This window comes from Trichomonas vaginalis, chromosome IV (genome assembly GCF_026262505.1).
Source record: "Trichomonas vaginalis G3 chromosome IV, whole genome shotgun sequence".
NCBI classification, from domain to species: Eukaryota; Parabasalia; order Trichomonadida; family Trichomonadidae; genus Trichomonas; species Trichomonas vaginalis.
The window spans coordinates 37,724,210-37,735,584 of NC_067206.1; the positions used below are offsets into that span (position 1 = coordinate 37,724,210).

The window sequence follows — 11,375 nt, forward strand, 5'->3', positions numbered from 1 at the left end:
TCCTATAAGCATTGATTATCAACGTAGAATCTGAATATCATATCAGAAAAATGTCGCAATCCGACATTTACCCGACAAATATCAGATTAAATAATAACCATAGCGAAACAGTAATTGAATAACTTTCTGCAAAACTTTGTGAAAAATCGATGAAATAATATTTAATAGTTAGATTTATTAATATGAGTATCTTTTTTATATAGATATTTCATGAATAGAATGTTTCCAAAAATAGTATGATTTACGCTTAAAAATTAGAAATAGTTGACGTCTGCTGTGTCAAGGTCGATATTTGCTAGCTAATGTTTCTTTTAGCGAAATTGCCGTTATTGGTATTCGTTTTTCGCAAAACGAACCCTTAATCATTATATAATTATACTATAAGTTTAATTTATTATTCGTATCTTGAAAATAGTTTTGTAGAATGCACTTTCAAAGAAGATGATTAATTGATTATAGTTGGCTCGAGTAATATTATATTTTGATATGTTAATTAAGAACTTATATTGAATCTATATTCTGAAATATGAAAACGATATTGTTTTTTATTGGAGTTAACTTGCAAAAACCTTGTATGCTGCTCGACAATTGACGAAGATTTAGGTTTTCCGGTGAACTAAATGACCTCACAACATTTGAATTTTTAAACTACCTGTGCATTCCATAATTATCGGTCATGTATATATTATATGCATAATTTTGAGTTAGATTTGACTCCATTTTTCATGTAGATGTTTTTGCTATCTCATTATATTTATTAATGTTAAAAAAATTTTGTCATTGTGAAACTTTAAAAATACCTTTTTTCTTATTGATTTCTAAGTTTAAAGAATTTTATTCAATAATTCTGATTACGAGAGAAATCACTCCTATTTATACATATATTTTTACATTGTGAGCTATGATAGCTTTAGATTTCATTATAATCTAGATTTTTGAACAGTTTAAATTTCAAATTGTTTTCCTAATAAATCAAACAAAAAGTAATTTTTTAACCTGGTATATAACAACATATATATCTTAACTTAATCACTTAGAAGGTCTAACCAGGTTTTTCGATTTCTAGACCTCATTTTGCTTTTGCTTTCTTCTTCGAGTTCTCTTCATATTTCCTAATCGATTGGGAATTAGTTCATCTCTAAGTGACTTAAGGCCATTGTACCTCACTTTTTCAATATCTTCCCTTTGAGATTTGTCATTTCTCAAGTAATTCTTGGATAATTTTTGTTTTGTAACTATCAGTATATCAATTCAAGTTGTTGCGTGGTTTCGCAGGATTAGAGTGGCATAAACGAAATAAGTCTTAGAGCTGTATAATGATGACCAATGTTTTCATTCGAAACAATTATGAGGGGATTTCTATACATCGTGAATAGTGCTACTAAGTGACAAATTATTTTCCTTTTGAATTGTGTATTCTTTTTCTAGGAACCTATTGACAGCGGAAATTGGTCTCTGATTAGTAGAGAACGCTCTTTAATGACTCTATCCATGCAAGGATTTCATTTCCGATTGTGGAAGAGTTGAGTTTGAAATCTCAGAGTAAAATGTATTATGATTTTAGAGACAAGTGATAACTCTTCTTAGATGACAATCGTGATTTCATGTTTCTTACTTCATCATTGCTTATCTCATCTTTGATAAATGTCCCAAAATTTCTTTTCAATTATGTGCATCATCTGAAAATTTTTTCGCCTTTTGACTTAGTTTTTTTCAGACGTTTCAATCACATTGTCTTGTTTAGATCAAGTAATCTTTCGGCAAGTTTATCCCTGAATTTATGACTGTACTCTAACACACTTTTGAGAGAATTTATTACTTCATTCCAATAAGTTTTTACAAATTTCACATGCATCTGCTTTTATTTGTATCATTAATTTGTTGTATCTGTTGTGAAGATACATTAGATGCAGAAAGAATCAGAATTGTTTCATATGAAATATCACTAATTTTTCGCTTCCAAAGCGGTGTTTTTCTAATCAGATTCTTGAAAGAATCCGAAAGAAACTTGAACCTAAGCTTGTTTTCTATTTCTATGAGTGTGTTCTGTTGGCCTTTGCCTAAGTTTTATCTTTATAGAGCAGCCCCTTTGGTCAAGTGCTGACTGGCTTTGATCAGCGAAATATCCTGAATTCTTGTTCAATTTGTGATTTTTCTTCTCGAGCTTTCTTGAGTTCATTTGACAAACGATTTTTATCTTGATAAATGTAAGCTTCTCGCTTTCTTTTTATGTTCTTCTATTCTTGCTTCTGCATCTTCACTGTCTGCTTGATCAGTTTCTTTAATTTGCGCTTCGAAATTATCTGATTTTCTGGTTCGCACCTGTTCAAATCTGTTTTCGGCTTCAGAACTTGACTCTTAGCCTTGCATTAGTGTTTTCTAAGTTTATTGGATTTGGCCTGAAAGATTAACAATAGTTTTGTTGTGACTTGTAGAGCTTTGGTCTGCAATCTGTGAGTCTTTGTGACAAAACAATTCATTACTCAGGGTTTTAATAATTTCAGTTGTTGCCTTAATTCTTTAATCATCTTTTTGAATGTTACTACTAAATTCTGTTTGCGCTTATCTTCGTTTTTCTCATCCAGAGTATTTTCGTTTATTCCTCATTTTCAAAGTTTAATCAATTTTTATACTACTTGGAAAGTTCTTGTATACGTATTTATTCAGCAAAGCCACTGGTCTTGCAAGCCCATACTTTATCCTCGAGCTCCCTATTTGGTAATCCTGGTTCTTCTGCTTGTAATGTAAGAGTAGAAATCTTCTGTACTAATCGTCCATCTGATTGGAATCATTTCCTGCCAATACATTTGGAAAGAATTATGTCGAAAATCTATTAACATTTTACGGTCTCCATATCGTCATCTTTCTCTAGTCTTAGCTTGTAAGTCCATTATCTATTTTCAATGGTAATTTATTTACATCTTCGCTATTCTTAGACTCTTCGTCTAAAGATTTTTGCACTCCCACATTTGTATTTATATTTGATTAGATTTCCTCGTAAGACACAGCTTTATCTGATCTCGTTCATACTATGAAAGTGATCCTGATACTTCTCATACTCATCCTACTTCTTGATTTTATTCGTGTATTGCAGATTTCCAAACGTTAAGACCTAATTGTTTAATTTATCAACATCAGAACACAAAAAATTATCATAAACAATAATATGTGGTGTGCAAATATTACTAAACTTCAACTTATTTAATTTTAGAAATCAGAATTCTCGATAGCCTCTCTAAAATGTGAAGAATTTCTTCGTCAACTAGGACTAACCTCATATGATCTAGACATACACTATTAATACATTAATCCAATATATTAGTATTTTCTCACCTCTTGCTTACACTCCTTTCTAATCATTTTTCAAACTATTTGATAATTTTTGTTGACATTTCAACCATATGCATCTACTTCTACGCATAGACTCATCTAAAGTTATTAACATCATCCACTTACACCATTACTGTACTCTCTGTCGGTCATCCGTTCCGGATAGAAACTATATTGATCACTAAGCTCATCCTCTATTCCATCCCACCCGCCAATACTTCATTTACGCACTTCAGGCAACCCCGTTTTCAACTTTCCGAAATTATCTCACCTTTCTCTCCCACATCCACTCATCACCACTCAAAGCTTAGGAAGAGCCAATATGCATCAACCACCATACAGTCACCACAGCTCCATAGTATAGACTAATACAACTACCATGCGTGGTATCCTATCTCCTCCAATATAATTCCTTGATTGTTCTCTTTTGAAAGAGTTAACATCAAGTGAAGAGAGCAATATCTGAATGTTATATGGAAGCTTATTTATTGAAATTCATCAGTCACAAAATTACTAACTACTTTTAATGAATCATTCAAATAACAAAGACACAACCCTATCCACCTACAGAACATACAAATTAACGGACTGTACAATGCCCTAACTACCACCTCAACTTCGACATCAGACAACGATCACATTCACTAGACTCCCTCCATACCCGATAACACAGCCTCCCCTTAGACCCATCCAGAATCTATCTCAACCAGTTCATATCCTCGGTAAACCCTAACTTCAACAACCACTACCATTCAAACTTCCACCCACATATACGAACTCACATCGAGCTGGGCTTGACAACTCATGAGCTTATCGCACCGCAAAAGTCTTGCAATACATCATGGTATATGCGAAATTATTACTCCCTTTCAATGATCTTCTGGCTACCAAAAAATAGTATACGCAATCAAGACACATAAAACAATGTTCATACCTCACCTATGGTAGATTGTCTCAGTCGCAACTCGAATTATACTATAATACATCACCCACAAAATAGAGAGTTCTTCATTGACTTAATGTGCTCAGCTATAATAATCAGCATCTAGCACATTATGTTTTACATGGCTTGCCAGCATTTGCAACCTTGAACCTCTGTCGACAAGGTGATCTCTGCTCCTAATCACCTGAACTATTACAACTTTTTCATCTTGAATACGATTGATAGCAGATGCCATAAATGGTCATGATAATTATACTATACCTCAGCCGACAGGTTGAACCCCTCACTCACCTACTTTTGATACCATTCGCTAAATACTCTATATCACTTAGAATCATTACGCATACACGTGCAATATGACCTTACGCCATTTCATAACTCTACATTAGGACATCTATGTATCTGCTAGGCACTATCCCTTTTCGATAACATCACTATTACATTCTATGCGCTATGACTTCATTGGCAAAGACTTTCGATTATTAATGCCGACCATTTACACTAGTAAATAAATCAAAGGTTTTTAACCCCATCCTCATCACTTACAAATATCATTAATGATCTCTCTCATCTTTTCTACTCATTACTCCGAGCTGTTCTACTGTATAACATACACTCATCACAATAACATCGGCATTTACTCCTCTTCGCAAAGACACCATCTCTACACCCACTTATCAACTAATTTGGACGATTCACACACACCTATACACAGAACTAACTCAAAACATTCCAAAAATAGCAACTCATTAGCATACATCACTCGACCTATAATCACATGCAACTTATTATCTCACTCTTATACATCATTATTTTAATGCATAAACACCGAACCGTAAACCTTTTTAAATCTCACCTTATGAGAAAATACAAATACTACAATAATTTGTTTGATGGAAAAATCGATATCACATCACTCTTGAAGTCTCACACCTACACAGCAATTTATTTTTCATAAATTTTTTCAAAATCAGACAAATGAAGCTTGAAATCCTTAATCTCAAAGTTCATTTCTAAAAATGTAAATTTTCTTGGCAGGTGTTATCCCTTTTGACCTCAAACCTTGACACTTTTGTCAGGCCATTCATAAATGTTTTGTTTGCTGCCTTATCTTCCGCTCTGCCAACCAGGTATTGACCAATACCTTCTTGGTAAGAGACTTGCTAATTGGCTTTGAAGCAGACTATGCTAACGTGGCTTCTTTGAAGTTGCCGGACAAAGAGCCAACAGCTTGAACTACATACCACGCTATTTACTTTAGCTTTCATATGGCCTTTTCAAGAAACCATGGACTTTTCCAATCGCCCAGCGCTTTGATTTACATCCTCTTCGTCACCGTGATGGCGTGCCGGCATGTCACCAGGCCAAAAGTCATCCGTTGAGGCACATACTACTATTTCAAGGGCCGCCACAATTATTTTACCAAATGCTCTTGAATATCCCATCCGTTGTTGAATTCTTAAGACCATTATGATTCTACACTCGGGTCTCTATACCGTGATACATTAGATTTGAACCCAAGACCTGTTTAGAGCCACACACATTCGACCACCTCCTCAACCAAGCTCGCCGAACGAACTTACATGGCTTCAACTACAAATTCGCTATCCGCAAACTACATCACAGACCAATACACAGTGATGACCGCTTCTCCTTCGATGGTATTGATGAGATTCACGCTCAAATTCTACGGAGTACAGCCCATCTCCAAGCCATTTCCCTTCAGTCCCAACAACTACCGGGCTGACAGTAAACCTCCAAGAAGCTCATCAGCGATGGTATCAAGGCTAAGAACATCACCCTCTACCAAATTGGCAACCCCTTAACGCTTCTTCAGCGCAGAGAAGGCTCAGCTCCGACGTTCCCAGTAAGCAGCTTAACGAGCCAGATATCCAGAAACAATCAACGATCTCTTCTCTTCTTACCACGCCTCCTCGTTTCTCAGGGCATTTCGAGAAGCTACCTCGATACCCCTCGAATTTTTTCGCACAATCCACAAAGAATAACTCAGGGGTCTTAGAACTTGCGCCGCGGTGGTCTTATCACTTGGTCAGGTTTGTTCGCCCAGCTGCTGTTGCCCGTTATCCTTTAACGCTTCGTCAACATCGCATATCTTGCCACTTCAACCTTACAATCAACAATTGGTGCAGAGAAGTCAGATTGACCAAAGCTTGACTATCGATGAACGTAACGGGTTTTGGATGGGTGAACCGATACCCAACACGGGCTTTTACAAAGCTATGGTCCAACTTACTTCGATTAATACCAGACCTGGCTTTCCAACTCCGATGAAGGGGGCCATCCAGGTTGATGATTACAAAGAAACAATCCCAGTACATCCAGTCTCCCATTCCCAGTCGATTTTCTCGTAGCGACTGTCCAGCCAGCGCTGAAGAAATCATCCAGTTGGTGGCATCATCGAACCAGGTCTGCTGTCAATCTGTCTCCACGGCAGATTTCGAAGAACGGCGCAACTCGGAAGTTGAAGAAGCTACAATGGCCCATTTCTCTGTCTACGATTCATCCGAAAGCCTGCCTTCTTCTACGACTCTGCTGACTTCAAAAGCTCGCCACACATTCAGTGGGATAATTCCGATCCAAAGAACCCAATTCCAGACGGCTTAACGTCCAAGTTCTACTTCGAAATTGGTGACCGCCAGCACGACATCCCCACACGCAAAGAGTTCCGCTACCTCTTACCACGCCAACATGACAGTTTTATCTCCACAAGATCAACTCCACACCAAAGCTTGGCGAAACTTCTCAAAAAGGTCTCCATGGTTCCAGGCCGTCATCGTTGATGGTGCTGTCGAAACAGTTCAAACGATGAGAAGTCATTCGGCGAAGATCTCAAGGATGACTTCCAAGAAGGCATTCTTCATAGTGGCCCAGCCGAAGGTCACAGAAGTACCAAGATGGTTCTCAAGTGCGGCAACGCTAATTGGGCTAAGACAGTTGATGCGAAATCAAGGTTGTCGAAACACACATCACAGTCGGTTCGAAAACAACAGTTGACGAGAACATCGTCTCGCTACAGGCTTCAACAATCGAGTTCGTCTATCAAAGAACTCAGAGGGATTCACAGTTTCACCTTCTCACTGTACCGGCAGCCAATGCGCTGTCACATTGACCCTCAGAGATCAATCGCTGACAGCGTCAAGGGTCTCGAGAAGCCACAGAAGTTGACATACGGCCAGACAATCAAGGGCTGGTTAGTTGTCAAGGAGAAAGAAACCGTCGGAAAGACCAATTATTTCCCAGGCTTAGCATTCCCAGTTATCCTCCTCAAGACGGGCGACCGCGTTGTTGCCGAGCAGACAGCTACATGGACCAGAACGGGCCTCGAGAGTGTCGAGTTTCACAATCGATGCTTCCGTTCCAAGTGCAATCACAGCTGAAATCGTTGGTCCGCCAAGGGTAAGAGTATCCTTCCAACTCGAGTTCAACGAAAAGAAGCCTCACACAGGAGTCGAAATCGAAGCCAAATCGTTTTCGACACAAGATGTCCAGACTATCTGTATGCTAATCAACAATCGACTACACAACAATCGTTCAACCAACAAGGCTATCACTGGTGGTTTCTTCGTCGCTAAGTCATGACACCATGACGGCCAATGTTGCTGCCAACCTCTGCCCAGCTTGCCCAAGTCCACCTCTCCAAGTCTCCGCATCTCAAATCCCAAACAGTTCTCCGCGGTGAGTACACATTGACCTCTACGGTATTGGGCGAAAAACAACACCAAGTTGTCTTCTACAAGGTTTGTGTTTACAAAGTCCAAGGTCGTCACATGTTCTCTAAGTTGCTCGTTTTACGAAAATTCATTTAGCTCGACATATCCTTCTATTCCTTATAGCGGAACGCATAGCTTCACTGTAAATACTCAGTGCCATATGTGGAAACACGACGACTGCATCAAAAAGTATTCTTGTGTATCACAATATTTCACAATAAACTCATTTCTATTCTCATTCTCCATTTTCATTCTTTTTCTTTAACCTAAAAGTATAAATTTTCTCAATCTTTTGAATAAATCTACTTTTTTCCTAAAAGGCATTCTCCATAATTGGCAAGTTTTTTTGAATATGGCAAGGCAAACTTTGAGACAAAAGTTATCTTGTATGATGCATTGAATCAACCCTGAAAGTTTCGTGGCCAACAATTCATTCTAGTGAGGTGAAACATTCATTCAAAGACCAAAAAAAAGTTTTTTTTGTTGAAGAATGGGCATAGTATGCATTCTCAATTTGAACCATTGCCTAGATCAATGGGTGCGAAACTTGCAGGGATGATTTATGGTACTATGCATGCAATCTTTGCTCTCAAACTTTCCCAGGTTACATTCAAAATTCCCTTTTTCATAGTTTTCTTATGTTAAATGCATTCACGTAGAGTATACCATATAAAATGATTATTTCTCAACTCGAAAGAAAGGATTTTGAAAATGATCTTACAAAATTTTGGATAACTATTTTGAATTTTCAATTGATTGAAAATTCGTTTTCAATTTTTTCTAAGGTGATTCAATGAATTGTCTGATTTATCAACAGAAGAATTCCTACAAGGCGAATCATATTGGAAATCAATACCATCATCGACAAATCCATTCGTCAATCATATCAGTGGAAGTCTCTTCCAAAGCATCACGAACGAAGGTGTTATTCGCATCAATTCCGAAAATTCTATTTTAATCCTCGAACATGACACATTTAATACTATCACATCCAATCAGAACGGTGGCTGCGTATTTTTTAGTCCTGGTCACTCAATTTATCAAAGAGATACTTGCGCTCATAAAGTTTATTCAAGTACAAAAGCCAAATTTAGCTATGTTAAAATATCTCAAGCTTTAGAAAACGTGGATTACAATTTTATGATATCGATAACTGATTGTACACCTGACCCTGTGTCTGACATATTTTGGATTGGAGGCGGGAAAACATCTCTTTCAAATTATAATTCCACAAACAATTATGCAAGTTTTTCTACAGCATTTTACTTTGGAAATTCTGTTGGCCAAGCAAATGCATCGTTTATCAATGTATTATCAGGAACTGCTACATATAGTTCTCTTGTCTACTCTGACTCTAATTGTATTTTAAAACATTCGAATTTTTATAATAATAAAGTTAATGAGAAGACAGAATGCCTTTTGGCTGTACATGCATCAATTTTTGTTATAGATCATTGCGTTTTTTGCTCAAAATTCTGCACAAATTTTCGCAAATAATAAAATATCTGTTTTAAGTTGCTCGTTTTACGAAAATTCATTTAGCTCGACATATCCTTCTATTCCTTATAGCGGAACGCATAGCTTCACTGTAAATACTCAGTGCCATATGTGGAAACACGACGACTGCATCAAAAAGTATTCTTGTGTATCACAATATTTCACAATAAACTCATTTCTATTCTCATTCTCCATTTTCATTCTTTTTCTTTAACCTAAAAGTATAAATTTTCTCAATCTTTTGAATAAATCTACTTTTTTCCTAAAAGGCATTCTCCATAATTGGCAAGTTTTTTTGAATATGGCAAGGCAAACTTTGAGACAAAAGTTATCTTGTATGATGCATTGAATCAACCCTGAAAGTTTCGTGGCCAACAATTCATTCTAGTGAGGTGAAACATTCATTCAAAGACCAAAAAAAAGTTTTTTTTGTTGAAGAATGGGCATAGTATGCATTCTCAATTTTGAACCATTGCCTAGATCAATGGGTGCGAAACTTGCAGGGATGATTTATGGTACTATGCATGCAATCTTTGCTCTCAAACTTTCCCAGGTTACATTCAAAATTCCCTTTTTCATAGTTTTCTTATGTTAAATGCATTCACGTAGAGTATACCATATAAAATGATTATTTCTCAACTCGAAAGAAAGGATTTGAAAATGATCTACAAAATTTTGGATAACTATTTTGAATTTTCAATTGATTGAAAATTCGTTTTCAATTTTTTCTAAGGTGATTCAATGAATTGTCTGATTTATCAACAGAAGAATTCCTACAAGGCGAATCATATTGGAAATCAATACCATCATCGACAAATCCATTCGTCAATCATATCAGTGGAAGTCTCTTCCAAAGCATCACGAACGAAGGTGTTATTCGCATCAATTCCGAAAATTCTATTTTAATCCTCGAACATGACACATTTAATACTATCACATCCAATCAGAACGGTGGCTGCGTAATTTTTTAGTCCTGTCACTCAATTTATCAAAGAGATACTTGCGCTCATAAAGTTTATTCAAGTACAAAAGCCAAATTTAGCTATGTTAAAATATCTCAAGCCTTAGAAAACGTGGATTACAATTTTATGATATCGATAACTGATTGTACACCTGACCCTGTGTCTGACATATTTTGGATTGGAGGCGGGAAAACATCTCTTTCAAATTATAATTCCACAAACAATTATGCAAGTTTTTCTACAGCATTTTACTTTGGAAATTCTGTTGGCCAAGCAAATGCATCGTTTATCAATGTATTATCAGGAACTGCTACATATAGTTCTCTTGTCTACTCTGACTCTAATTGTATTTTAAAACATTCGAATTTTTATAATAATAAAGTTAATGAGAAGACAGAATGCCTTTTGGCTGTACATGCATCAATTTTTGTTATAGATCATTGCGTTTTTGCTCAAAATTCTGCACAAATTTTCGCAAATAATAAAATATCTGTTTTAAGTTGCTCGTTTTACGAAAATTCATTTAGCTCGACATATCCTTCTATTCCTTATAGCGGAACGCATAGCTTCACTGTAAATACTCAGTGCCATATGTGGAAACACGACGACTGCATCAAAAAGTATTCTTGTGTATCACAATATTTCACAATAAACTCATTTCTATTCTCATTCTCCATTTTCATTCTTTTTCTTTAACCTAAAAGTATAAATTTTCTCAATCTTTTGAATAAATCTACTTTTTTCCTAAAAGGCATTCTCCATAATTGGCAAGTTTTTTTGAATATGGCAAGGCAAACTTTGAGACAAAAGTTATCTTGTATGATGCATTGAATCAACCCTGAAAGTTTCGTGGCCAACAATTCATTCTAGTGAGGTGAAACATTCATTCAAAGACCAAAAAAAAAGTTTTTT

General features: G+C 36.2%; 1 protein-coding gene across 1 annotated transcript; it reads left to right on the plus strand.

The window, feature by feature from the left end:
- Nucleotides 1–7,887: 7,887 nt before the first annotated feature.
- TVAGG3_0239910 (uncharacterized protein) lies at nt 7,888–8,100 on the plus strand (the record flags this gene model as incomplete). The annotated part of the gene is made up of 1 exon (XM_051227637.1): nt 7,888–8,100. One exon carries the CDS (start codon nt 7,888–7,890, stop codon nt 8,098–8,100), a length of 213 nt encoding a protein of 70 aa, XP_051112623.1.
- Nucleotides 8,101–11,375: the final 3,275 nt, after the last annotated feature.